The sequence below is a fragment of the Neofelis nebulosa genome, chromosome 14, assembly GCF_028018385.1.
Source record: "Neofelis nebulosa isolate mNeoNeb1 chromosome 14, mNeoNeb1.pri, whole genome shotgun sequence".
In the NCBI taxonomy this organism is placed as follows: domain Eukaryota; kingdom Metazoa; phylum Chordata; class Mammalia; order Carnivora; family Felidae; genus Neofelis; species Neofelis nebulosa.
In genome coordinates, this window is record NC_080795.1 from 22,793,269 (window position 1) to 22,820,545 (window position 27,277).

Here is a 27,277-nt window from a genome sequence, read left to right on the forward strand (position 1 = left end):
TAACAAATAAACAGAAAGTTTATTAACTGGTATAAAAATTTTAAGTAACATTAAAATTACCCAGGAAAGCTTCAAAAATCTTGCTTTACAAATGTTAGAAATGGTCTTAAAATGTTAATACTGAACTTACAGCTTAAGTTTCCTAACCTTGATGAGACTCAAATTTTTTATTATTAACTTCTGAAGAATGTAATTTACCATAAAAACAACTCTGACAGTTAAATGAATATATAGTCAGAAATATTGCTACTCTCAGCATCAAATATCGAGGAATTTTTCCATCCCTAGTGATTTGCTATTGTCATTCTGTCATTACATGATAAGTACCAAGAAATACGTATTTTAGTAAATCATTTGTTAGTGAATAATATCTTATACAAATGAAACCGAAGAAGTTTGAATTTTAAGATGCCGTTCTCCAGAGAAAATATCCTAGGTTTAGAATTTGTTTCAAAATTGTGGAAAGGGCTTAGCTTTCACGGCTGTCTTTGACATCATCTGGCTTTTCATCACAGCTGAGTCTGGCTGAGAAGCAGAGATTCGGCTCTGGGGCTGCCTGCCGAGTGACCAGTCCTCCCCGGTCCTTCAACAAGCCACCTTGCCTCTGCTTCACTGGTTTGCCAATTATAAGATAAGAAGACTAATACTTCTCTGTGTATGTGTGAGAGCATCACATTTGTAATAAAGTCCACGTCTTCCATCATTTATACCTCTGCCTTCCACCCCAAACATAAGAAAATGTATGCTGTAGAAAAAAAGCAGTAAGCCTACCTTGATTAAACTTGAACTTAGTTTGAACTGAAATCTGAAAGATTATTTCAGTCAGCATCAAGTTTTAAGCCTTGGAAATCATCTTAGACGCTAATGGTAAAATTTTCACTCTCAAAGCATTGTTTCATCCGTTGGTGCCAAAATTCTCCTCGTGAAAGTTACCGCATTTAAGGAACTTGTATGGACCTAGCTAGAATGGACATGTGATTGGTCTTGTCAATTAACGAAAAACAATTTCTTCTTCAAAAAAGCATTTTTAACTTAGCTGCTGGTTTTTCATTACAAAATGCTTCCTAAATCTTAAACGACATGTCCTGTTGAAAATTACTTGTGACTATTTTCTTGAAATTATTCTTTCATAATTTATGGAATAATATATGGGCAATGTATATGTGACCGCGTGAATATACACCTGTATAACATATTTTAAAGTGAGAAGATTTTAAGAGATTACAGAATAGAAAGAAAGAATGCAACAAAGCATGGATACCTTAAATGACAATTTAACCCACCAATACATGGACCATGTTGTAGTAATTTTAGTGCAAAGAGGCATGTATTTTGTGTTGTGTGGGCCACCTCTTGAATGAGACTGACTCTGCAGAAGGCCAAGGACCACAGGAGCCTTGGTGTAGCAGAAATGAAAATAAAGGCACTACGTATCTTCGGAACTGGCCCGTAAATTTTCTTTCTCTTCTTCAGAGTGTGGCAATGACATGTGTTCAGGGACTTGGGCCAAACGGTTTTTGAAGGTTTATGTAGCACTGAACATGACTTGGTAATATTTGGCATGTTTACAAACACATTCTGAAATATTTACATCGCCATCTATATAAAAATAAAGCTGTGAACAGCTGGACAAGAGCACTGATCTACCCGCCGAACTTTTTTCCAAGTTCCTTGACATCGAGGATTGCCAATTGCTTGCCAGTGGAGAGTTTGATTTCTGAAACGATATTTTGAAAATGGCAGTTACGCTAAAAGCAAACCAAAGAAAATTCTAATTTACAGAATTATAAATTGAGGGGTTTTGTTGTTGTTTAAAGAATGATCGTATTTGGAGTTTTGAAGTGCATGACAAATTGAAATTTAAAAAAACAAAGTGATCACAAACTGAGTTTCCCTTCTTTGGGTTCTGTCAAAGCAAGTTACAAATTCATCTCTATTTGAGGACACCCTCGTTGAGAGAGCAGTTTGAGGTTACCGTGTTCATTTCTCTCACTTGATCTGAATATATGAAGTGTTACACAGAGGAAAATGGCTCCCTAGTTCATGTATATTAAAATTAGAGGGCTCTGCCCAAGTGATCTTTTGTAATCACCTCCAACTCTTTGATTCCATAATGAAAAAAACGGGAGAAGCGGGAAGAGGGAAGCCAGATTATTAAAATTATTTTTGTTTAAGGGCACTGGAAATTCAGCCAGGGTTCAAGGTACTTTATGGATACAAATTAAATTATAAGTTCATTTAAAGACAAAATATAGATGAGATATTCAGAAAAATTTAAGTCTAAATATCTGGTTTCTTACCCACTTTACTGCTCATGTCGTGTACTCCTTACAAAGGCTATTAGGCACAAGTGACTAATAAACATAAATTCAAGTTATTAAATATTAAAATACACCTTGGGAGTAATGACTAGCTGAGAAGGCTCATATTTTACCTTCTAATCTGTACTTTTACCAGTTCCACCTGATATACTTAAAACTGTAATCTACGTGCGACCGAAGTTGGCCCTTGTCCGATAGCTGACCAGCATGAGGTCTACTCTTCTCTTGGTTAGGAATAGTGCCATTGGATTTAACTGATAAATGAGTACAAGACTGGGATAGATATTCAGGGTAATTAAATGTTTTCAGGGTCAATTCTTTTGGCCAATCCATAGGTTTCTATCAGTGTCTGATCGTGCAAACCTGAGTCCACCACCGTCTCAGGCGTGGTTTTATGACTACCCCACTGAGCAGTGGTTCTGAAACATCGCTATGGGAGTGAATCATCTGGGCAGGGGTCAGCAAACCACAACCTATGGGCCAAATCCAGCCTACCTCTTGTTTTCGTGTGGTCTGTTAGTCAAGAAATGTTTTTTGTTGTTTGTTTTAAAAAGTCAAAAGAAAATCAAAATAATGTATCATGACACAGGAAAATTATATGAAATTCGAATCTTCATGTCCACAGATACAACGTTAGAACAGAGCCAAGTGCATCTGTTCAGTGTCTGTGGCTGCTTCCATGCCACGATGGTAGTTGAGTAGTGAGACAGACCATACGGCCCCCAAAGCTGAGAGTATCTACTCTCTGCCAACTCCTGACCTCGAAGATTGTTAAAAATCCACCCCCAAAGACTCTGATTCTGTTAGGCTCACGTGGGGCTTGGGAATCCGTAGTTTTTAAATCAGCATCCAAAGAGGTTCGGATTCAAGTGGTTTTCAAAACACTGCTTTGGAGTGATCATGTTTTCAGTGGTCGTTTGGCAGCATGGTCCGAACCAAGATCCAGATTTACCCATTCATCACTGATACAGAGCCTCTGAGTCCCGCAGTGTAAACGGGGCCCTGGATTCAGGAATTGCTAGACAGAAGATTCTCCTTACTTGGGTTTTGACTCCCAAATCATGCCCTGATTTGCTGTTCAGGACACAGGACCAATATCTCCAAATAAAAACCAGAAAGACCCTTCAGCGAATGTCTCTCCCTTACCCATCCGAGTCTAGGCCATCTCCAGAACAGCGAAGGCTCACAGAGTTCATAGCTGGGGGTTGACAGTCCACGCACACCGTGTACCCCTCCCGGAGATACTGCATCCATCGAGTCAGGGGTCGGTTTTCCAGAGCACAGTGATGAGTCAATGACTCAGTCTTGAACTCCATACAGTATCTAGAGCCAAAACAAAAACAAAACCAAAAACCCACAAGAGTTTCAAGTGCTGTCATTAGCGGTAGCCTAATGCCGCAGAAAGTCTCAAGAAGCCTGCAGGTGCCGAGGATATGTGACAGACTGGAGAAGGTAGCACCGGGCACTTTCCCAAGCTACGGTACGGCACCAGTCACACGATGCCTTGTCAAGCCTCTCATTTGCCGAACGAAGACGATGGGTGATGTCCGACTGGCAACCCCAGTGAAGTGTGTGGTGCTTTTCCAATCCATGGTCGAATGACCTGGTCAACGTGAATTTGCAGAAATTTGGATATCCCGTATCCCATCTAGTCTGACCACCAAATTGTGTGTAAAAAGCATATTTCCGTAGGAAAATGGCCCTCAATAACTTTGCTGATATCTTAGAGAATGATAGAAATCGAATAAGAACTGGCTTGAGCTTGAAAACATGTAAGCCCCCGGAGAGCTTGCCCTCGATGCCCCGAGCAGCACCCAGGCCTTTCTGGCCCCGCGGGCCCTCCCTACGCACCCCACCGGCTCACCTGCGTGATTGGCAATGACGGTGAGTTTAGACTCGAACCCAAGCATCACAAATTGGGCATCACAGATATTGGGCATGGCAGATAAAAGGAAATGGGAAGCGGAGATGTTTTTCTGTGACAGAGGCTCGTTTCGCCTTATGCTGAACTGTGGAAACCTCTGCGTGACTAGACTCCAAAAGCCCGGGGGGAGCATCCAGACATGGGTGAATATTTTAGAGCCTCGTACTAAAAAGCAACATGATTTTACAATTCTTCAGGGAAACAAAACATATTAAAACTCCTGCACGTTGCATTTTCAGTTCTAATTAAGTAAGCTACAATGGGCTAGTTTCTTATCCATGGAATTATGAGCTGTCCTAGGTTAGATGGAAAGTGACTGGAGAGTCTGCTTCAAAGAGCTTTAACAGTGCTAGGCCGTTTATTAGGTACCTTTAGGTCCTGAGGTAGGAAATTCTATGACACAGCTTCAATCAACTTTCAACAGACCGCTTAACCCAGACGTCTCTTCATTATTTTCTCATTAAATTCTCCTGACAACGCCATGTGGTAGGCATTAATATTCTCATTTTTCAAGAAGAAAAACCGAGGTGGGACAACATCTCCAAGGTCTTACGGCTAGCGAGTGGCCGTGTGGAGGTCTGAACATACAACTGTCTGGTGTCCCTGTGCTGACAGCTGAAGAGCGGACTGCAAGTAGGCCCAGAGCTCCCTCCCACCCTGTGCCTTCCTTCTTGATAAAAATCCTCAGAGCTGAGGTGTGGGCCACATTCAAACACATGGGTGCTGGTGTCCGTGTTCCCATAATGACTACAAGAGGAACATCCTTAGTATGATTGAGAAAGTGATATCCTCATTTTATATAGCATGTTTCTTGTTGATCAGACCTCAGAGACAAATCTTTGCAGCCCCACAAAAACAGGGCCCAGCCCTGTGGTAAAGAATCACATTTTATCCAGAGTCAAAGAACAAGTAACAGAAGAAAACCCATCACACCTACTTGACCTTTATGGGCTGACTTGACCGTACACTGGAAAAGCAGTAGCTGAAAAACTCAACCCAAACAATACAGAACAAAAACAGCAACTTACCCGCTGTCCTCTGTGTCTGTAGACCACTGTGGAGATGTAGATTGCCGTGTTCTCTCCTTGTTGAATGCAGAGGTAGTTATGAAGGCAGGGACTAGAAAAGAGAGAATGGCATTGCACACGTGCAGCCTAAAGCCCTCAGAATGGCCTTTCCCAAACTTGGCGTCGGTCCTATCGAGACCCCCCATCCCTAAGTACAAAGGTCCATGGCACATTACCAAGGACTGAGACGAGGCCAAGGTACAGTGTCCCCAGAACCCAGCTCAAAGACTGTGTGCACACAGACGGGCAGCTACAGGCAGGCTTGTCCACAGTAACAAGTGACACTGTGTGAAAAGGGGGCCAGGGGTAAAAAAATACAAGAGGAAGCCATAAAAGATGCAGAGGAAACCAAGGGGGAAAAGGGAGAGAAGGGTTGTTCTGTTTTGTTTTTTAAATGAAAGGAAGAAAAATAGAAAAGGGAAAGATAGGAAGAACAAAGTAAGGGAAGAGGAGGAAGAAGGCAAAAGAGAGAGAAAGGGGGATGTAAGGAGAAAAAGAGACAACCAGAGAGAGAGGAAATGTGAAAAGGAGAAAATGGAAGTAGCAGAGGCAGGAAATGTAAGTGCCCCCCGGGTCTCTGCAACGGCAGCCTGGAAGCCTCGCTGCCTGCCCCATGGTCTCAGAGTGACTGCCTAGTGCCGGCCAGCACACCGTCCTCCTCATGCCAACCCTCAGCCTCGGAGAAGGAAAGTCAGTTTGGCCCTCTCCTCCTTCCTGTCCCCAACCCCAACCCAACTCAATGCTCTAGACAGGAGGGAAGAAAGGGAGCCAGGAATCCTTGCCTCCCACCTCTGCTCTCTTCTTTCACTGATTTTGTTTGTGCGTCTCCTTCCTATTTGCTGCTAAGTGTGGGGAGGCATCTGTTCCTATGTACAGTATAGCACCTGGAGATAACCTCCCGATGCCGCTCTGCTGTCACCTCAAGAAAGACAAGGCTTTGCCCTTTCCATCCCTGTGGCCCTCACACGTTTACGCACTTAGCAAGCATGAATGCAACGAATGGTGGCTTGGTGGGTGAATGATGTCACGGAATCGCCAACGAGATACACAGATCCTACTTCCCTGTGGTCTTCTGTTCCCACACTGAGCCTTGCGGCTGAGATGGCTCAACAATCCTTCCTCCCTTTCGTTTCAGAAACTGGACCATCCCATGAAGGGCAGACACCAGCTGATGTTGGCTTGCGCGATGCCAGAGTCATCGTGAGCAAGCTGGACGAGGGTACCAGCTGGAAAATAGATGCCTCCAGCCAACATGCTCATTTTACCTGGCTCCTCGTTGCCACAAGATGGCAGCCCTAATTCTTTTTTAGCTTTTCTTAAGGAGGCTTTTTCATGTTACTGGGGAACGGAACGCAGGAGTGGCCTGATACCTGGTGGCCTTTTCCTCCTACGAGTTGCCGGTATTGTTTGTGTCCTGGGTGCTTTGGTGCTCAATCTCTTCAGCCCCATCTAGCGTGAGCCCTCAGAGTCTCAGCTGTGAAGCTCTGTTGCTGCGCTAACGTGTTTCATTGTTTTCCAGAGAACACGCCCCTCTTTCTAAATGTGACCGTGGCTTTGGAACTTCCAAAATCCACGGAGAGAATTGAAAAGAACACATAAGCGCGTGTATGTTAGGATCCTGCCGCCTCCCTCAGACCTCGTCATCCGAAACACGAACATCTGAAGGATGTTAGCTTTTGGGGCGCCTGGGTGGCGCAGTCGGTTAAGCGTCCGACTTCAGCCAGGTCACGATCTCGCGGTCCGTGAGTTCGAGCCCCGCGTCGGGCTCTGGGCCGACGGCTCGGAGCCTGGAGCCTGTTTCCGATTCTGTGTCTCCCTCTCTCTCTGCCCCTCCCCCGTTCATGCTCTGTCTCTCTCTGTCCCAAAAATAAATTAAAAAAAAAAAAAAAGGATGTTAGCTTTCCCACCGGTTGTTCCCGTTTCTGTCCTTCTGCCTCGTTTCCCAGGTTATTCAGTGAGTGAACGATTCAATTGCTGCTAAGTCCACGTGGCCTTGTACCAAACTATGACATTTTCGGGATGTGTTTCTTTAGCTCAAAACATTTATTTGATCTCCTCATTTGTACTGCATGTTTTATTACAAAAGTTCAAAGGCAATGCACCTAATATATAGCTGGGGGTGGGGGGGGCGCAGGGAATGAGGTTAGGAAGGAGAGGGCAAGAATAGGACTATAATATCTGATATCAAATCCTTTAAAAAAGCGCTGTCATAATAATAATGATGAAAGTGAACAGTGACACCCTTCTAGGTTTCCAGGCATAATGCTGAGCACCTTTCATGCGTTAATGCCTTTGACTCTTACAACAGCCCTCTGGGATAGGTGCTATTATTTCCCCCATTCCACAGATGGGGAAACTGAGGCACAGAGAGGTTGAGGAGCGTGTTTAAGGCTCCCGTCTAAACATGGCAGGGTCAGGCGGTGTCTCCGAACCCACGCTGTCACTGCCTGGAGCCTAATGTCATGTGGATCACAAGGTTTCACTATTTTATGCAGCATATTTCCTATGAATTGCTTACATTCTGCTTTATTTTCCCTTTCCGTCCCTAATCGCTATCTTTAACATGAAGTAACCTTTAAAAGAGGAAAAGAGGGGGCCCCGGCTGGCTCAGTCGGTTGAGTCTCCAACCGACTCTTGGTTTCGGCTCAGGTCATGCTCTCACAGTTCAGTTAGTGAGTTCGGGCCCTGAGTCGAGCTCCTCTTGAACAGTGCAGACAGAGCCTGCTTAGGATACTTTCTCTCTCTCTCTCTCTCTCTCTCTCTCTCTCTCTCTCTCTCTCTCTCTCCCTCTATGCCCCTCCCCCGCTCACACTCTCTCTTTCTCTCTCAAAATGAATAAACTTTAAAAAAGTAAATAAAGAGGAAAGGGGACTTGGTGAGCCCTTTCCCGAGTCCCCTCAGGCCCCAGGAGAGAGGGAGGGGTGGTGTGGGAGTTGTGGCCCTGGAGGGGTGGGGCAGGCTCACGGCACAGATTAACACCTGCTAGGACAGCACCTTGTATGCTTACAGCCTGCTTATTTACAAAGTACCTTCTCCTCATGTGTCACTGGTCTTCACAAAAGCTTTATACAGAGAGGTGCCACGAATGAGGTGCTCTCGGCAGAAAACTGAGGCTCAGACAAGTTAAATGAAGGGAAAATACATAGTAAATGATGAAGCAAGAACCCCAACACGGGAGATAGCTTCTGGTTCTTTTTTTTTTTTTTTTTTGCTTCTGGTTCTTAAGATCTACTGTCCACATTCAGTGTCAAACCTCTGAGGGTATGACCCATCATAAAAGCAAGCCAGTGGGGCACCCGGGGGGCTCGGTCGGTTAAGCGTCCGACTTCAGCTCGGGTCATGATCTCACAGTTCGTGGGTTCAAGCCCCGCATCGGGCTCTGTGCTGACAGCTCGGAGCCTGGAGCCTGCTTTGGATTCTGTGTGTGTGTGTCTCTCTCGGCCCCTTCCCTGCTCATGCTCTTTCTCTCTCTCAAAAATAAAAAAAAAAAACATTAAAAAAAATTTTTTTTAATAAAAGCAAGCCAGTAACTCTGGGACTTGTCTCTTCTGTGTCCTACCTAGCCCCTCAAGACCTGGGCTTGGTTTGGTGGCACATTTTGCAGACAGGGGGCACTTTCTCCCCACATGAGTCTTCAGAAAATAGACCAGGAGCCAGATTGCCTGGAGGTCTCTGACCCAGCACCGCTTTTTAATATTAATTTAATTTAATTTCCATTACTTAAGAGTGGTAAGTAATTTAGAAATTATTTTTGCCTTCAGTTCCACTGCAGCTTACGTGTGGAAGAACGTAGCCGGGTGCCCGGGGACAAAGGCTCTCAATAAAAGCTAGTTCCCCCTCCTTTCCCCTTCCTGGCAACAATATTCAAATGTAATAGAGTCTTTGTTAAGAGGCTATTTGCCAACTTTTCTGGCATCCTTTCAGCCTACCATTGTTCGGTTTTATAACAACTCGACTTCTAAAAGCGTGGCGCAGCACATACTTACTTTGAACATGAAAGTAAATTGAATTTGCTTAGAAAATTTCATAAAGTCCTCTGACACAATGGGGTGTCCCCAAAGCAGGCTTAGAACCACTGGTCTGTAGGTACAGTGTAAACGAGGACAGAAGGAGAACATGACAAAACACCAGCCTGGACACATACAGGTTATGATACACATCGATCTCCTTTCAGAAGGAGTCCATATGTACAACTAATACAATCATATGGCTTTTTGGATTTGTTTTTATGATAAAAATATAGTCAAGATATGCATTAAAGGAAACGGGAAAAATTCAATAGCTACTTAATCTTCATTAATAAGAGAGCTTCAGGGATGGGGTTTCATTCACTGGCCTCACAGGGCCTCCCTATTTCTACTCATTTACCAGAACCTGTAATTGCAATTTTATTTTATTATTATTTTAATGTTTATTAATTTTTGAGAGAAAAACAGAGCGGAAGAGGGAGACACAGAATCCAAAGCAGGCTCCAGGCTCTGAGTTGTCAGCACAGAGCCCCAACGTGGGGCTGGAACTCACAAACCATGAGATCGTGACCTAAGCTGAAGTCGGACCCTCAACTGACTGAGCCACCCAGACGCCCCTATTTTATTATTATTTTCTAAAATTTTTATTTATTTATTTTGAGAGTGAGAGAGTGCATGGGCAAGTGGGGAGGGGCAGAGAGAGAGAGAGAGAGAGAGAGAGAGAGAATCCCAAGCAGGCTCCATGATGTCAGCACAGAGCCCCATACGGGGCTCGTTCTCATGAACCATGAGATCATGACCTGAGCCAAAACCAAGAGTTCGATGCTTAAATGACTGAGCCACCCAGGAGCCCCTATGACTGCGATTTTAGCTCTAATGATAACAGGAACAGCAAAGCAATATCAGGAAGAAAAACCCTGGGGCCCCTGGGTGGCTCAATCGGTTAAGCATCTGACTCTTGGTTTCAGCTCAGGTCACGGTCTCATGGTTTGTGGGATAGATCCCCGCATCGGGTTCCATGCTGTCAGGGAGGAGCCTGCTTGGGATTTACTCTCTTTCCCTCTTTCTCTACCCCACCCACCCCCGCTCAAAATAAATAAATAAAACATAAAACTTTCTCTCAAAATAAATAAATACACTTAAATTGTGTTTTGTTTTGTTTTTTTAAAGAGGGAAAACCCCACAGGATTTAGAGCCCTGAGATCCAGGGTTAGATTCTGGAAGTTCTTCACAAATGCTGTCACCTCCCTGAGCTCCAGTGTCCTCTTGGTTTCAAGGATAATGATGCTATTCTACCTCCAAGGTAAGCAGAATAATGGCCTTTCAAAGGTGTCCACATCCTAATCTCCAGGACCCATGAGAATATTATGTTATTTCATCAAGAAGAAGGAAAGTTGCAGATGGAATGAATGGTCGACCTTAAAATGGGGAGATTATCCTGGATTTTCTAGATGGGCTGAATCACAAGAGTCCTTCAGAGAGGAAGTCAGAGGAGGTTACTACAAAAGGAAGCACAGAGAGATGCAATGCAGCTGGTTGTGAAGATGGAAAAGGGGGCATGAGGAAAGGAATGTGACAGTCTCTGGATGATGGAAAATGCAAGGAAATGGATTGATTCTCCCCCAGAGCCTCCAGAAAGGAACACAGCTCTGCCAACACCTTGATGTTAGCCCAGGGAGACCTGGGTTGAACTTCTAGCCCACAGAGCCCTAAGATAATAAAGTTGTGTTGTTTTAAGCCACTAGGCTTGGGGTAGTTTGTTACAGTAGCCACAGGAAACGAATAGGCTCGCCTACAGGATTGCTACGAACACTGAATCAATAATGTCTATAGGAGCTCTCTGCTGTGAAAATGTGAGGGATTGCTACTCCATGCACCAAAGGCTCCCGCTCTGTGCATAGAGTCTAGTAGGGCGCGGGGCATAACAGGTGACCACGCAGCAGTACGGAGAGCCCCCGGGGGAGGTGGGTGCTCCTTCGCCACGTTTCCACACCAATCTGAGCATTCTTCTATCATGGCACTTGCTCATCACCCTGAGTTACAATTAGCCGTGATATGTTTGTTGTTCGAGTCTGTTTCTCCAGACCCCAGCACAGTGCTGGCTGTTGTTAACGCTCAGTGGATCTTAAATGAATGCATAGGAATGACGGTGACACAGGGCTTAGGGCAATCCACCAAATTTGATTTTCATGTCTCTGCTCTCATTTCCCTTGTGTGGCCCATCATTTTCCAAGGTGTATTCCACAGAACACTAATGATTCACTGAGATCCCCTTGGGAAAAGGGTCATTAATTGTTTTTAAATTTTTTAAATGTCTATTTATTTATTTTTTAAAGAGAGTGAGCAGGGGAGGGGCAGAGAGAGAGATAGAATCCCAAGAAGGCTCCATGCTGTCAGCACAGAGCCTGATGTGGGACTCGATCTCACAAGCCGTGAGATCATGACCTGAGCCAAAATCAAGAGTCGGAGGCTTAACCCCTTAACCGACTGAGTCACCCAGGCACCCTGGAAAAAGGGTCATTTATTGAAATAAGGGGGGAAAGCAGCCCATATCGTATCTCCCTCTTACAGAATGAAAATGGTCATTAGCATAATAAAGCCTCTGAGAAGTTCTTCCATAGAGAAAACTGTCCGATTTATCCCACATTTTCCTGACCTACACCCTATTTTGCATTGGCAAGCTTCTGCCTTCAGGAAAGTGTCATTTAAGTGATCCAGCCATGAGTCGGGACTCAGGGAAGAACCACTAGCCATACTTGGGCGAGAGCAGTGGTTCTGGAACCTCGGTGAACAGCAGAATCCCTTGCAAGCCTTGTTACAAGCACAGTGCTAGGCCTGGCTCCAGCCATTCTCATCTAGTGGGTCTGGGTGGGGCCCTGGGAACTTGCATTTCCAACAACTTCCCAGGTGAGGCCGATGTGGCCGGCTGGGGACCCCACTTTAGGAACCACCAGACTGGAATATTTGAGGAGTCCTGTCCCCCCTGACGAGCTTGTGACAGCAGTCATCATTTCTAAGACATTACAACAGGAAAGTGCATCTCAAGGACCAAAGTAGGGCTGCAAATGCCAGTGCCCCTGGCCCAGGTAGAGATTTCGCCTCTCTTCCCAAACTGGATTTCACCTTACCTTAGTAGGAAAGGAGGCCACTGAGTCCAGATTTCTCCTGTTGGTGTTAGTTCAAAGTCACGAACACTTTATGGGGAGTCACATATGAAGACTGCTGTTTTAGAAAGTCCTCTTACTGGAGTTTGGTGGGAGGGGTGGGAGACAGGGAGAGGACATGAGGAGGAGGACAGGCCTGTGGGCTGTGCCAGAGGACAGAGGAGCAGCCACCTCCAGGCAGAGAGGAGACCCCCAGGGGGCAGGGGGCGGGCTCAGTGCTCCCTGGTGCCCTTGCTCCATGTTCCATAGCCTTCCCTTCCCTGGACTTCCTGTCTGTCTTCCTGTGACCTGAACTAAGCCGAAGAGATATGGAGAACCAGGCTTCGAAGCGGTCTGTGGCAGCCTGGTGAGCACTGAAGGGTCAAATGTACTTCAGAAATACTTTCTACCAGCCAAACCCTGTAAATGAGCAAAGTGGCTGCTTTCCTGATACACCAGCACTAGGTTTTAAGAGGCATTCAAAAAATCAGTAATGTCCTAGAGCGACTTCCTCCCTGAGCATTTTCTACAGTGCTTCTGCAGAGCTCACGAGCTGAATGTGGTTTTGTTCCATGACCGCATCTGTGAACACTAAACTATTTCCCTGGGAGTCAAATCTGACTGCCACCCTGGCCCTTCCGCTACCCACTCCTCTACCAGACCAATAGTTTCTTTTCTTTTCTTTTTTTTTTTAATATTTATTTATTTATTTTTGAGGGAGAGAGTGTGAGCAGGGGTAAGGGCGGCGGCGGGTGGAAGGGGTGGGGGAGGGACAGAGAATCCCAAGCAGACTCCGTGCTGTCAGCGCAGAGCCTGATGTGGGGCTCAAACTCAGAAACCATGAGATCAGGACCTGAGCCGAAACCAACAGATGGACACTTATCTGACTAAGCCACCCAGGCGCCCCCAGAGCCATATTTTCAAATCACAGCTCTGACCACAGCAGAAAATGCTACAGTGGCTCTTAAGATAAAGACCAAAATCCTAAACAGGGAGTTCTGGGGCCCTGCACTGAGGGGGGTGTCAGTACAGATGCTTCTTCTCTCAATGCCAGCCTCACTCTCTGTGCTCCCCAGACTCTGGCCTTCAACTTCTCAGATGGGCCTTGTGCTTCCCCATATTATACAAATGAGCCAAAGAGGGTCCCTAGGTTGTTCACTTCCTCACAGCAGGCTGAGACCTGTTAGCTCCAAAGCCTCCTGGCAGCAAACTCAAATTTTTATGCATCCAATTGTTTTTAAAAAGTGCCAAACAAGCAGATTTTTAGCCATTTAGGCCCTGCCTGCCTTTCATACCCTGTGAAACTACAGCTGGCACCTGTGGGCCATTGATGAGCTTAAAACCTTGTAGATGTAAGACCCCAAGCTGCTCCCACCCTTGCTCTTTGAAACTCTGCCCCCAGACACTCCACATCATGCTGGAGTTGACATCACTTAGACACAGAGCCCTGGCGGATTCCTCTTCTCCCTTTTTGGATGGTGGTTCCCACAACAAAGCCTCTGCACTCCCCCTTCTCCTGCAACACTGTCCAAGCACTGCCTGATAAAGCTTACTGCCTATTACCACCTCTTGTGGTCATTTTCCCTAGATCAATCCCCAAATCCCTTGAAGCCCCTATACCCGATATCTGGTTCACCATGCCAGTCTCTGCCTGGAAAACTCTAGGCTTCTCAGCTTTACCTCCCCATGCTTAGGGAAGTCCCTTCCCCTCCCCCTCCTGTGGTTCCCCTCCTCCCCCAAGACCAGAACATCTCTCTTGCTCAGAACATCTCTCCCTTGTTTGGTTCCAGTTGCACCAAATTGCAGCTGTAATTTTCTGGGATTACTTTCCTAAGATCATCTGATTATCATCTTCCCCTGCCACCAGACTGTGAGCCACAGGACAGCATGCTCCAGGCCAGCGTATGTCACCAGCGTAGCCCTGGCACCAAGCCCAGTGCCTGGTATCAGGTAGACTCTTAATAAGTATTTGTGCATAGAATGAAAAAAAGGGCCAAGATGGCTTGATGAGGCCATCAAACGTTGGCCTCAACGTATGACGTTGGCATAAAAACGTCCAGGTTCCTATGAAAAACATACGATCTTTGTGATCCTGAGAAGGCAGTGTTTTCCCCCATCAGATGCAATCCAGATCAACACATGGTCGGTAGCTCTTTCGCTTATTTCTTTGTCCGTTTCCCATGGCTCCCAACTCATTCGTTTGTTTTGTTTTTTTTAATTTTTTTTTCAACGTTTTTTATTTGTTTTTGGGACAGAGAGAGACAGAGCATGAACGGGGGAGGGGCAGAGAGAGAGGGAGACACAGAATCGGAAACAGGCTCCAGGCTCCGAGCCATCAGCCCAGAGCCTGACGCGGGGCTCGAACTCACGGACCGCGAGATCGTGACCTGGCTGAAGTCGGACGCTTAACCGACTGCGCCACCCAGGCGCCCCCAGCTCCCAACTCATTCGTGAGCCGACTTCCGGTCCCTCCATTGGCCACACCACCACCAGCATGATCTTGTCAAATCACAAATCTGATCACAACAGCCCCAATTCAGCCAGCTTGAGGGGAGAACTGGGGGTTTAGGAGGGTAATTTGACATTGTTTAGAAAGTAATCATTTTTCTACTACCTTCACACGTGTATGATGAGTGTACCTGACTGAACAGGAACAGGAATTAAAAGTGCAAGATGGATGGTTACCCTTAAGGGGCACTTACTCCAGTGTGAAACGCTGTCATGCTCCCTGAAGTCACCGCCTTGAGTTTGCTACAAACCACAGTGCACATGTCCTTTATCCGGAGCGCGCACAGAGAGGAAGGGGCCACCACTGGGTTATGAAAACACCGAGGGAGGGCAGCGTGGCCTAGGGCGGCGCCGATGCAGCTGACACTCATTCCTTTATCAAGCATTTCCCGAGCTTCCTGCCTACTCCGGGCGGACCGGCCCAGCCCACTGCCTGCGGCGCACGGAACTTTCCCCGCTCGGCTCAAGGCCTTTTACGGGACAAGACATGGACAGTCACGACAGACAGCAAAGGCAGCCACCACCGCGAAAACCTCAGTACCGAAGGAGTGCCCGCAGTCCTGGCCCCGGGGCGTCGAGTAGTCCAGGCAGCCGGCTCTCTCTTCCAGGGGCGGGCAGGGCGCGCCGCCGTTCCGAGGCTCCTGCCGCACCGGGCGCCTCCGCACGCGGGCCGCCGGCTTGCACTGGTCCCCGCAGCCGCTCCAGGGGCTCCACTCCCCCACGATGCAAGGGCGAGCTGAAAAACAGCACGGTGGGATGGGACGCTCACCTGAGTGAACCCAGCGGCCTCCAGGCTGCTCCCGCCAACATCCACAGGCCAGTTCAGCCCACGCAGGCCGCGCGCTTTGCCTGCGCCCCGGAGCAAGGAGGGACACAGTCACAGCGGGGGCTCAGATGACATGGCCTCCACCCGCCCTGATGGTTAGCTGATAACCGGCACCTCTCGGTGGCGGACCGGCAGCTACTCTGGGATCCTGACCGTGGCTCTGAGCCAGGGACGCACCCCAGGTAAAGAGTGAGGCCTGCCTTCGGGTACTTCCTCATACTCCTTGGGCTTGGATAAGATCTTTGCTTCTGTTTTTCCTAGATTTTCATTTCATCCTCCCTTGCCCAGAACATTTTCATTGTAACAGCAGTACATGTTCATTGTAGAATACGTAAAGGGGAAAAAAAATAAAATTCCCAAGTCAATTCTTATCCCCATCGTGTGTCCCTAAGACATGGTTTAGGGCCACACCAAGGGACCTCTACACTTAAGGCTTCTCTTAGGTGCTCTACTATCGTCCTTTATGCCTCTTAGACCCCGAAACTGTGAGGGCTGGAGTTTAAGGAAGAGCAACCAGAACCCACAGAAGTAAATAGTATTCATGGTCACGCATGACAAAGCAGAGTCGGGGGCAAGAATTTGGCTGTGGGGACAATGCTCTGGCCAGGACCGGAAAATCAATGCGGTTGTACATTTAACTTTCCCATTTAAAGTCCTAATGAAACTTTTAAAAGGACTGTAATGGGTTTTTAGGTGGCTTGAAACTGTAGCTAAGAAAAGAATAAGAAAACAAAAGATGTACCTATGAACTAGAGATGAAAACTCTTTCTTTCTCACAAAATGTGACCCACTTTCCCTACTATTTTCATACTTTCAAGCTTACAGCGTCTTCACCAAGAAAGCACTGTAACTTCTCTGAAATCTGGATTTGGAGTTCTCACAGCTTGTACTTGAAGACTAACTTGGACCCACAGTGCTCTCCAGTTGAGGGTTCATGGATGTGGGAAGACCAATCGTTCGGCAGCACATAGCTAACCCTGACACGAAAAGGGTCACATACAACATAAACATGTCAGTAATTCAAAAACTTCAGACTGTTGTAAAACATGCATTTATTCATCATCTAAAAACTCATAGGCACCACATGTCAAGTACCTAAGGGAGCAAGAATGAGGCACATGACACTGGTTCCCAATACCTGCTACCCGCATATCCTTCAGAAAATCAGTAACAGTCCACTTCCTGCTCCGGTCATTTCTTGTGGATTCCTCCCCTTTTATTTTCATGATCCCGTGATTTAATTGGGCCATAGAGCTAGCGGGATTTAAAAGTCTGCCGGGCTAGGAGCTGAGAAGGACTCCTTCTGTCCGTAATTCTTTCAAAACTCTGTCACCCAAATCTCTTCATCCCTGAATCTAGTTAGTCTTGCCCTGATGTGTTGGCCTTGAACACTTAATAATGCACTTTATCTGTTTTTTTTAAATTATTTTTTTAGGGTTATTTATTTTGAGAGAGAGAGCAGGGAGGGACAGAGAGAGAGGGAGAGAGAATCCTAAGCAGGCTCCGTGCTGTCAGTGCAGAGCCCAATGTGGGGCTCGAACCCATAAACCATGAGATCTTGACCCAAGCTGAAATCAAGAGTTGGATACTTAACCGACCCAGACACCCCTAGTAATTCACTTTAAAAAATAAAACACTTGGGGCACCTGGGTGTCTCAGTCAGTTAAGCATCCAACTTTGGCTCGGGTCATGATCTTGTGGTTTGTGAGTTCGAGCCCAGCGTCGGGCTGTGTGCTGACAGCTCAGAGCCTGGAGCCTGCTTTGGATTCTGTGTCTTGCTCCCTCTCTGCCCCTGCCCTGCTCACGCTCTGTCTCTCTCGGTCTCAAAAATAAATAAAACATTAAAAAAAATTTTTTTAATAAATGAAAAACAAAACACTTATTTCAAAGATTAACATTGGACATCACTATAAAATAAAAATTTGCCATGGCATTAGCTCAGAATTTAGTGATCTGGCCTTGGTTTGAATACATGCTATCCATATTATAAAAGATGACAATGGGGACACTTTTCTGACTGAATTTAGTTTCCCGGTATCTCTTCAGCATTTGTGTCTCATGTGCAATGTTTAGTTTGACCCATAGTTAACGTCCTCAGATCACAGAGTCACTGAATCAGTTGTTGTTCCTGTCAGTTCAGGTTTGGCTTTGGAAAACACTATGTCTCTGGTTTCCAATCCATGACTTTAACAGCCTCATAAAGAAAACCAGAAAGTTCTGGGTCCTGAACATCATCTCGATGGCTTCATTGTAAGATAAAATGAAAAAAGTTCACCTAGTAAAAGTTCAGGACTAAAAAGGTGTTCCGCAAAATATTTTGAGTTGGAAGAGGAATCTGAGATATTTATTCCTATTCTGCACAAAAGATTATATTTATGATTAATTTGTGAGCTTTAAAAAATTTTTTTTTAACGTTTATGTATTTTTGAGAGAGAGAGAGACACAGAGAGACAGAGCATGAACAGGGGAGGGGCAGAGAGAGAGGGAGACACAGAATTCGAAGCAGGTTCCAGGCTCTGAGCTGTCAGCACAGAGCCCAATGTGGGGCTCGAACTCATGAACCTGGAGATCATGACATGAGCCAAAGTCAGATGCTTAGCCGACTGAGCCACCCGGGCGCCCCTAATTTGTGAACTTTTGATTGTTTGGGTTGCAATTCATCATAGATCATGAGAGATCTTTGGTCACAGAGGCTAGGGGAAGTACGGGAATTTCTGACAGATTTATCATTTCAAGTCATATATTACAACTGCATGACACAGGTTTCCTGTGAACTCGTCCATTAGTATTCACATCTATAGGCAGCATATCAAAATATTCTTTCTTAAAATCTGACTTTCTCAATCTTCACATTTCACTAGCTGTTACTGGAGGTCAACAGATCTGGCGAGCAACATGATCGTCTCTGATTCCAGGCTTGTCACAGCTTCCCAATGTCCTAATGGTTAGAGTTTAACGACATCATCCCACCCCTTGTACAATAAAACAAAGCTTAGGTTTAGTGGATGCCAGAATGCTAGGCAAGCCGTTTTCTTTCTTCCTTTGTTTCAACTCAACTTAATATCCCAGTGGAGTTTGTCAGAAGCAGACTCTGAGACATGGATTTGAATGCAAGTAACTTATTTGGGAGGTGGTCCCAAGGAGTGTAATAAGAACAGAGACATAGACCCGCTGCTTTAGGCCCAGTGGGCACCCCTGACTCCCAGCTCCCTACAGAATGGGATAATGGATAGATCCAGACTCAAGGATTATCAAATCCTTTCTGAGGTACCGGCTAGTCCCCCCTCCTCGAGAGCTTTCTGGTTATCAGCTGTTCCTACCACAGCCACAGGGAGAATGGCCAAGAACAGTGAAGGGAGTTATATATTTCAGTAAGGAATCTGCACAAAAAAGAATTGAGCACATTTCACATGTCCTAACAGGAGTATCCAGTCATTTCCAAGTACAATTACCTTACCAAAGATACCACTAATCTTTAAAAATATAATAATAATAATAGTAATAGTAAACGGCTTTTTAAACTCTCTTAATGGTTTGCTTTTGAATTTGGAATAAAATCAAACTCTTTGCTGTGGCCTACAAGGTGCTGTATGACCCAGCCTGTGCCCCTCCCCCACTCACCTGGAGTTGCCCCCCCACCCCCACCCCACCTCCACTCCAAGCTCCAGCCACGCTGGCCTCCTTGCACCAAACTCTGTCACACTCTGGAAGCTTGTTATGTGTTCCCTCTGCGGGGATTGTTCTTCCCACATTGGGCATGGCTGGGGTCGGTCCATTCCCTAGGTCCCAGATGAATTGTTTCCTTTTTTTTTTTTAATGTTTATTTTTGAGAGAGAGAGAGAGAGAGAGCACAAATGGGGGAGGGGCAGAGAGAGAGGGGGAGACACAGAATCCAAAGCAGGCTCCAGGCTCTGAGCTGTCAACACAGAGCCCAACATGGGGCTGGAACTCATGAACCGTGAGATCGTGACTGAGCCAAAGTTGGACTGTTAACCAACTGAGCCACCCAGGCGCCCCCAGATGAATTATTTCTTTTTCAGGGAGTCCTTCTCTGGCCAGTTTATCTAAGTACTCTCCCAGTGCCACCCCCAGCCTTCCACTTGCCACACCACAAAATACTTCCTCTCAGAGCTCAGTGTTCCCTGCTTTATAATATTTCAATGATTCATAATTATATAGCGTACATATTTATTTATTGTATTTATTGTCATTGAGCTTTTCGTTTCATGCCTCGTGCTTGGTACTTGGTAGCTGCTCAATAAATATTTGTTGAATAGATGGATGGACAGACGGACAGACAGATGGATGAAATGGCATTGGACAAATTCGTCCTCCTTCCTAAACAATTTTCTATGTTGAAACCAATTCTGGTTTGTTCATATCATTAGTTAGAAGCCAAAGAACTGACTCAGGCTCCAGAGTGGGAAGGAAAGCTGGTGGAAGGACAGGAGCAAAACCAGAAATTCCCATAGCCAAAAATATGGGAATTCTTTTTTTTTTTTAAATGTTTATTCACTTTTTGAAAGACAGAGACAGAGTATGAATAGGGCAGGGGGCAGAGAGAGGAGACACAGAATCCAAAGCAGGCTCCAGGCTCCGAGCTGTCAGCAACAGAGCCCGACGCGGGGCTCAAACTCACCAACTGTGAGATCACGACCTGAGCCGAAGTCGGACGCTCAACCGACTGAGCCACCCAGGCGCCCCAAAAATATGGGAATTCTTAACCTGGGCAAGAGTTGTCTGAGCTCCGCTGGCAAAGGTGCCCCCAAAGGGTGTTGCTGGAAGGAGCTTGGTTTTCTGTGCCTTCAGGTTACGTAGCTCTTGGCTTCTCCTGGCAGCCGCTAGTCCTTCAAATCCTTTCAAATCCATTTATATCTCCTGTCAGTACCACATCTTGAAAATAACAAGCTTCTTTCATTTTATTATCAGTGGCATGGAGTGGTATTTCCTTTAATTTGATCCAAATTTCCCTCACTCAAGAATTTCAGAATATGGGGAAAAAATATCTATGTTTATCTTATCCGTGCGGCTCACGGACTTAACATTTCAGTGGTTCGCCGTCCCTCTAGCATGGACTTTTCAGGTTGATGACTCCAGCTGTCGGACCCATCTTTCTATAGACACTCTGCCCTCTCAGAATGACCCCTGGGCCTTCTCCAGACCCATTCACAGCCTTGGTGAGTGGGGGCACCCAGAACTAGACACGCTATTCTGTCTTAGGCACCAAAAGGTAACTAAAAAAAACATATTTCTAATGTTTCTCTTGTTATGCTACACAAGCGCACATGAACACACACACACACACACACACACACACACACACACACACACACTGAGCTGACAGCCAGAGTCCTTCATTTCATAAATATAGTTTGGGTTATTTCTTCTTAATATAAAACCTTGCTCTTATTTTCATGCAGTGTCTCCTTGGTTAATCACAGATCTGGCCCTGCCTGCTTGGCTCTTTGCCACCTAAAAGTTCAAGGCCACCCACGAACAAGTGCTTTCTTCCTCATGTTGTTAAGTTCAAATAGTCCTAGCCATTCCTGCGAAATATTCTTTTTAAAAAAAATTTTTTTTAATGTTTATTTCTGAGAAAGAGAGATAGAGTGTGAGTGGGGGAGGAACAGAGAGAGAGGGAGACACAGAATCTGAAGCAGTTTCCAGGCTTTGAGCTTGTCAGCCTAGAGCCCGGTGCAGGGCTCGAACTCACAAACTGTGAGATCGAAGTCAGAGCTGAAGTCAGACCCGAGCTGAAGTCAGACGCTTAAACAACTGAGCGACCCGGGCACCCCTGAAATATTTTTGTAATTTACCCACAGCAGTACCATTACCACATAGCATTTGTTTCCTGACATTGTGTGGGAGAAAATTACAGCATCCCCTTTACCACACACACACACACACACACACACACACACACACACACACACACACATCTCATAGTGACACAATTTTAAATGTCATAGGCCTTTCTCTCTCTCTTATATATATACCTTTTTCTGAGAAATCTTGTCAAATCTCTGAGGGTCAAATGAGACTACATTGCCCATGTTCCCATTTGCTCCCTACCCCACCCGCCCTGGAAAGCTCCAACAAAATGATCAAGTATTTTTTTTCATCTTGCATAAACCATTACCTGGCCACCAGTGGGTTTTTTCTTTCTTTTGAGACATTAACTGGTCAAGTTCACGAAATGCTAGCAAGACAATAAAAAGGACTGCCTCATTAGAAAAACAGAATTTTAGGGGTACCTGGGTGGCTCAGTTGGTTAAGTGTCTGACTCTTGGTTTCAGCTCAGGTCATGATCTCACAGTTTGTGAATTTGAGCCCCGCATCAGGCTGTGCACGGACAGCATGGAGCCTGCTGGGGATTCTCTCTCTCCCTCTCTTTCTGACCCTCCTCTGCTCTCTCTGTCTCTCAAAATAAATAAACTTAGAAAAATTAAAAAAAAAAGAAAAATAGAATTTTATATACCATATAAACGCAGAAAAAAAGGTATACAAATCAGAAAGATAATTATGCTTTTGCTGGGTAGTAAGTTTCCAGGGGAGTTGTTTTCTTCTTTTGTGCATCTCTGTATTTTCCAAATTTTCTGCAGCAAGCATATTTTTCAGTGAAGGAAGGAAAATGTTATTTTTGAAAGGACAGGTGGCTGGGGTAGATAACGTCCCCTCGGTGGAATGACGGCTCAGGTTGTTCTGACAACCATGAGAGCTGTCAGGGGACTGTAAAGAGGGGCAGGACACATTGTTTGCCCATGAGGAGTGAGTCAAAGGAGAGAGAGGGCTCACTCACTCCACCAGTATTTATCTGGGGCCTACCCTGCAAAGTACACAGCTTCTCATAAAGCCTCATTTCTCTGAGGGTCCAGACATCATGTTTAAACATGTGGGCTCCAGACTCAGAGTTCCTGGGTTCAAATCTCACTCCATCACTTATTAGCCATATGCCTCAGGACAAATTGCCCAACCTCCCAGGGCTCTGCTTACCATGGTGGTGGGTCGTGAGACCTAAGTAAGAGTACAGCTATAAGGTGCCTGGCACAGCGTAAATGCTGGAGAAGAGCTGACAATTTCACCCTCCTGCACTGAACACCCAGGGCTGCAGCCCAAGCCTGCAAAGTCAAGTCATGTTGAATGCTGGCGCCAGGCTCTGCTCATTTTTCCTGCAAAGACAAAGGCAGGGGAAGCCACACGCTGTCTCTTGGGCCGCTATGGTTCCAGGAAAGCCTCAACTTTCTAAATCACCGTAGACTGTGACATCCTTTCCTTGGGTAAGCTTTGGAGCCCATAGTTTCAAGGACATTGCCCCTTCTCTTTCCAGTTATGAAGTCAGCAGATATGGGCCCGTTAGTTTCCTAGATTCCCCATAAGTCTAGGAGAAGAGACTGCCTCACACAGGCTACTCAATTTTTTTCCTGCTCCACTTGGGTTAATTATGACTCTTTCCTGAACACGCTCCTCAAAAATCTACAGCCTACTGTTACTGTGATCTTAGAATGCAGACTCTAGGACCCCAAGTGTGGTGAGCCTGATATCTAAGAAGTTCTTCCAGAGCAGGGTATAGATTTGTCCCTCCTCTACCTTTCCCACCCCTGGTCTCGCACAGCCAATGGAGAATTTTTCTATTCTTTTGTTGGGGGGGAGGATCAGTAATGGAGATATAGAATTGGTGTTGAAACCTATGCCATCACCATAACGAGATTTTTCTGAGATCATTCATCTCAGAAATTTCTGGCAGTTCAGCAAATCCATAGGCCCAATAACTTATTTTTATTTTTACAAAGTAAAAAAAAATAATAACTTCCTATTTAGAAAGAGAAATTCCAGGATTTCATCTCTTAGCCACACCAAAAAAAAAAAAAAAAAAGTGTTTACAAAGAAGAAAAACATCAGAAAGAAGAGAAGTAAGGCATTCTTAGTTCTACAGACATGGCTCATTTTTGGTTCACATATAATGTAATTTCAGTCAAAAAGGTTTCAGACAGCATCATTAGGTAACATCACATGGGGTAAGGAGAAGAGATTCTAAGGGTCTTAATGGTTCTATGTATGTGGAGTGACTGGCAGGCCCTGAGCTGCTACACCGTGATGTATTTAGGAGTAAATAACAGCCATGCGCCACAGATGTGGCAGGTGGCAGCCTGAAATCAGGCACAGTGGGTTCAGATGTCACCGTGCTGCCCATTCACGTCCACTTAGCAATGGGGGAGCCCTGGGAAGGCCCCAGCTCCCTCATCTGTAAGCCGCTCCCACAGGCCCCGAGAGTCAGCACAGTTATGACGCTGGCGTGGGGCTGAGGCACTGAGCATCTTAGCTCCGTGGTGCCCCTCTCACCCTCAGCTCTGCAGGGAGAGCAGGCTCCGTCTTCCAAGTGGCCCACTTCCAACTGTCTCTATTTTCTTCCTCTTCTCCCAAGAAACTTCAGGCACAGAGAATTTACCAACTAGGAGCCTTTTAGGTCCTGTGTCTGCTTCTGCTCAGGCCTGCGAGGTTCTCCGCTAACTCCCTAGGGAAGGGCATAAGGCTGAGTATGCTTTTTAAGATTCTTTTGGGCCCCTTTCTTTGTCTGGTTTCAGTTCCCCATGCCCACTGTTCACAGCTCTTGCCCAGGCACCAAGTTGCTGTGATTTCTTTCTGAGCCCTTGCCAAGGTGATAAGGTCATCTCTTCTCTGCTCCTACGTACCCAATATATCCCCACTCCCAAATGACAGACTCTTTGTTTTAATATTTCTACCTCCTGGACCGAAAGTAAGGGATTTATTTGTGACCATGTACAGACAACTCCTCATAGCACTGTAAGGCTTCACTGGGAAGTTCTTCTCATGACTCTGGTCTGTCCTTCCCCATGCCTCTTCTGTGCCTGAATCTCTCCATATCTAGCTGCGTTCACTGTCTGTCCTGCTGGCCAGGGCAGCCTCAGGGCCCCGCCTAGTTCCCGGCACAAAAGGCAGACACCCACAGGTAACTGCTGAATGACCATGTGATACTTTCCTGCTAGAATTCCTCTTCCCCTTCTAGAGACTTCTTGCTCATTCTCCAGGACTATGCTGGCACATTACTTCCTCTGGAAGGTCTTCTGAGTTTTTCCTTTCTTGCCTCCTGGATCCCTTATTTTGGCACTAAGCACGTAGCAGGTGGTTCGCAGGTGTATTTCCCTGCTTGACCGTGAACTTGTAGGGAGCAGAGACTGTGTCTTCATCTTCTTTGTATCCCTGTGCTTACCACAGACTAGGGCACATTATCTGGTCTTCAGGAATTCTGTATTTAAAATGTAAGTGAATCACTTGTGAGAAGGTGATTCTGCCATATTGACAGAGGCTTTGCTTGAGGGACCTAGGTAACTGAGGCAAATGGGAGTTTTAGTAGGATGCTCTGCAGGGGCGGGGTAGGGCTGGGGACCCTGGCCACTACATTTCCTAAATAACTGACTCTTTACCTTACTTCAGTAGCAAAATACCGTGGCCTTGGAGCAGAAAAGGGAAAGAAGCTTATCAAAAAGAGAAGCCATATTCACAAGTAAGTCATTAGCTTTCAAGCAGGGTCAGGGAAATCTTAATGTTTTTCAATCGTGTTCCTTCAGTACCAGGTCTGGGTGATATCTTGCCATGGGCCAGTGGCCTCTTCCAGCAAGGTGGAGGCAGACAGCGCCCTCCCCCGGTTCCCCGAGGAATGACGCAGGCCCGCGGGTTACTCTCCCAAGAACATGCGGAGGAAGTCACAATGTGGAAGTCCTTGAGGTCAAACCCTAACGTACACGAGGCATTTTGGGTGATGAGATTAACAGGAAACAAGGCTACTTTTATTTCTAGAGCTGGCTTCTCTCAGGTAAACCTTGTTCTTTAGAACCATACTCCCCATTTCATCTTTTAATTTAATTAAATCAGCATCTATTGAGCCCTTAACCAGGGGCTGTGCTACTGAGGGAAATTTAAAGGTGAAAAAGGCGGACCCTCAAGGAAAACCAGCAGGATTAAAATATAATAGGAACCCCCAGAGAAAACCCTTTATCATGCTAGATAGAGAAAATTGAACGCAAGGAGCAGATCAAACTCCTCTTGTGAGAAAGGGGCTGTGCTACTTGCTGCAGTCTAGAGGTGAGGACAACTGTGGTCCTCCAAGAACTTGCTCTGCACAAGTACTCTACCGGAGCAAGCCCTTGGCTCTGAGCGGGAGAATTACACACCCCTTCCCTTATCACTTGTCGCAAGTCACTTCAGATCCCTGAGGGGTAACAGGATGAAAATGGTGGAGCCTGGCCCAGGGGCATGCCGTTGGAACCTGGCATGCCATCTTCCCAGGTAGGAGGTGGCCCCACCAGACTGGGGTTCCTGAGCCCCAACAAGCTTCCAGGGGAACAGATGGCTCCAGGCCCTTCCATCCAGGTTCCGGTGGGGAGAGGTGCTTTGGAGTGGTTACGTCCATACGGAGAGCACTGCGGGATCCCTGGACGCAGGTGTAGCTGAACGGAAGGGACTGGAGAATCTGTGCCTGGACACAAGGAGCTGGAGGACCCTAGGATGGAGGGAGCTAGATGTACCTGGGTGGAGGGGTCACGGGTAGGCCAGGCTGGACGGTCTGGACGCGCCAGGATGGAAAGGGCTGGCGGGGGGGGGGGGGGGGGGGGGGAGGGGGGGGTTGTCCTGGCTCTGGGGCCGCGGTCCTTCCTTGCTGTGGGACCCTGTGCCCTTCGGCTGCTGGTGAAGGGCCGACGCCCCACCCTCGGCGCCGCCACCCACCTGGGCACGCCCTGGCGTAGTCGAAGCAGCAGTCCCCCGTGAGGCGGCAGGCTTGGTCGCAGAAGCACGTCCCGTAAACCCTGTCCAACCTCCAGCCACGCACGAAGCAGGCGGCGTCCCGGCCGGGGCAGCAGCGCCCCGCCTCGGCGCAGCCTGCCAGGGTCCCCGGCCACAGCCGCGCCAGCGCGCACAGCGCCATCCACAGGGTCCTCATGGCCAGAGCTCCGGGCGGCGCCTGCCGCGCCGCAGACCTTCGGAGCGAGCGGTGTGCTCCTCGGAGAGCGGCGGCCCGGAGCAGCCCCAGCGGCCCGCGACGCGCAGCCCGGCCCGGCCCTGCCCCGCGCCGGGCCCCCGCCCTCGGCGCCGCCCCTCCCCAGCCCTGGCGGCGCGCCGGTCCGGGCGCGGGCGGGTGCCGCGGCTGCCCCCTCGCAGGTGGGGAGGGCGCCTCGCCCCGGGGCGCCCCGCAATCGGCGCCCCGCCCGCCGCGAGCCCGCGCCCCTAGCCCGCGGGAGCGCCCCGGGAGAGAGCGGAGCGGCAGGTGCTTGGGGATCCCGGCGACCCAGGGAGCGTCGGAACCGCCGCATTCCCAGCCTCCAGACTCTGCTTCCTAACACCTGGGGTCACGTTCATGCGTGGGCATTTTCAGCAACAAGCCTGGAGACGAATAGCGCTTGATGCGCAGCAAACGGGTCTCAGCGGCACAGTGTGAGCGAGGCACCCTGACTTCGCCCAGGAAAACTCAGACTGTAGTCCCCCCCCCGCCCCCGCCCCCGCCAC

At 47.1% G+C, this 27,277-nt stretch overlaps 1 protein-coding gene and 2 long non-coding RNA genes across 4 annotated transcripts in view; 2 read left to right on the forward strand and 1 right to left on the reverse strand.

Annotated features, from left to right (window-relative positions):
• Window positions 1-27,099, reverse strand: SBSPON (somatomedin B and thrombospondin type 1 domain containing). Of its 2 annotated transcripts, XM_058699841.1 has the most exons (5): window positions 26,501-26,875; window positions 15,473-15,667; window positions 5,274-5,364; window positions 3,468-3,644; window positions 1-1,717 (listed from the first exon to the last, which is right to left on the reverse strand). In XM_058699841.1, the coding sequence occupies exons 1-5, from the start codon at window positions 26,712-26,714 to the stop codon at window positions 1,600-1,602; spliced, it is 795 nt and encodes a 264-aa protein (XP_058555824.1). In that variant the 5' UTR covers window positions 26,715-26,875; the 3' UTR covers window positions 1-1,599. The 2 variants fall into 2 exon arrangements, with proteins under 2 accessions (XP_058555824.1, XP_058555823.1); XM_058699840.1 differs by lacking the exon at window positions 1-1,717 and having other exon boundaries at window positions 3,486-3,644; window positions 26,501-27,099.
• Window positions 7,200-11,024, forward strand: LOC131495064 (uncharacterized). The gene is made up of 2 exons (XR_009253739.1): window positions 7,200-7,266; window positions 10,451-11,024. It is a non-coding gene; the product is annotated as an uncharacterized LOC131495064 (long non-coding RNA).
• Window positions 15,673-27,277, forward strand: part of LOC131495063 (uncharacterized) — a 62,825-nt gene continuing 51,220 nt past the window's right edge. The window contains exon 1 of the long non-coding RNA XR_009253738.1: window positions 15,673-15,939. This is a non-coding gene — a long non-coding RNA (uncharacterized LOC131495063). The remainder of the gene's footprint in view (window positions 15,940-27,277) is intronic.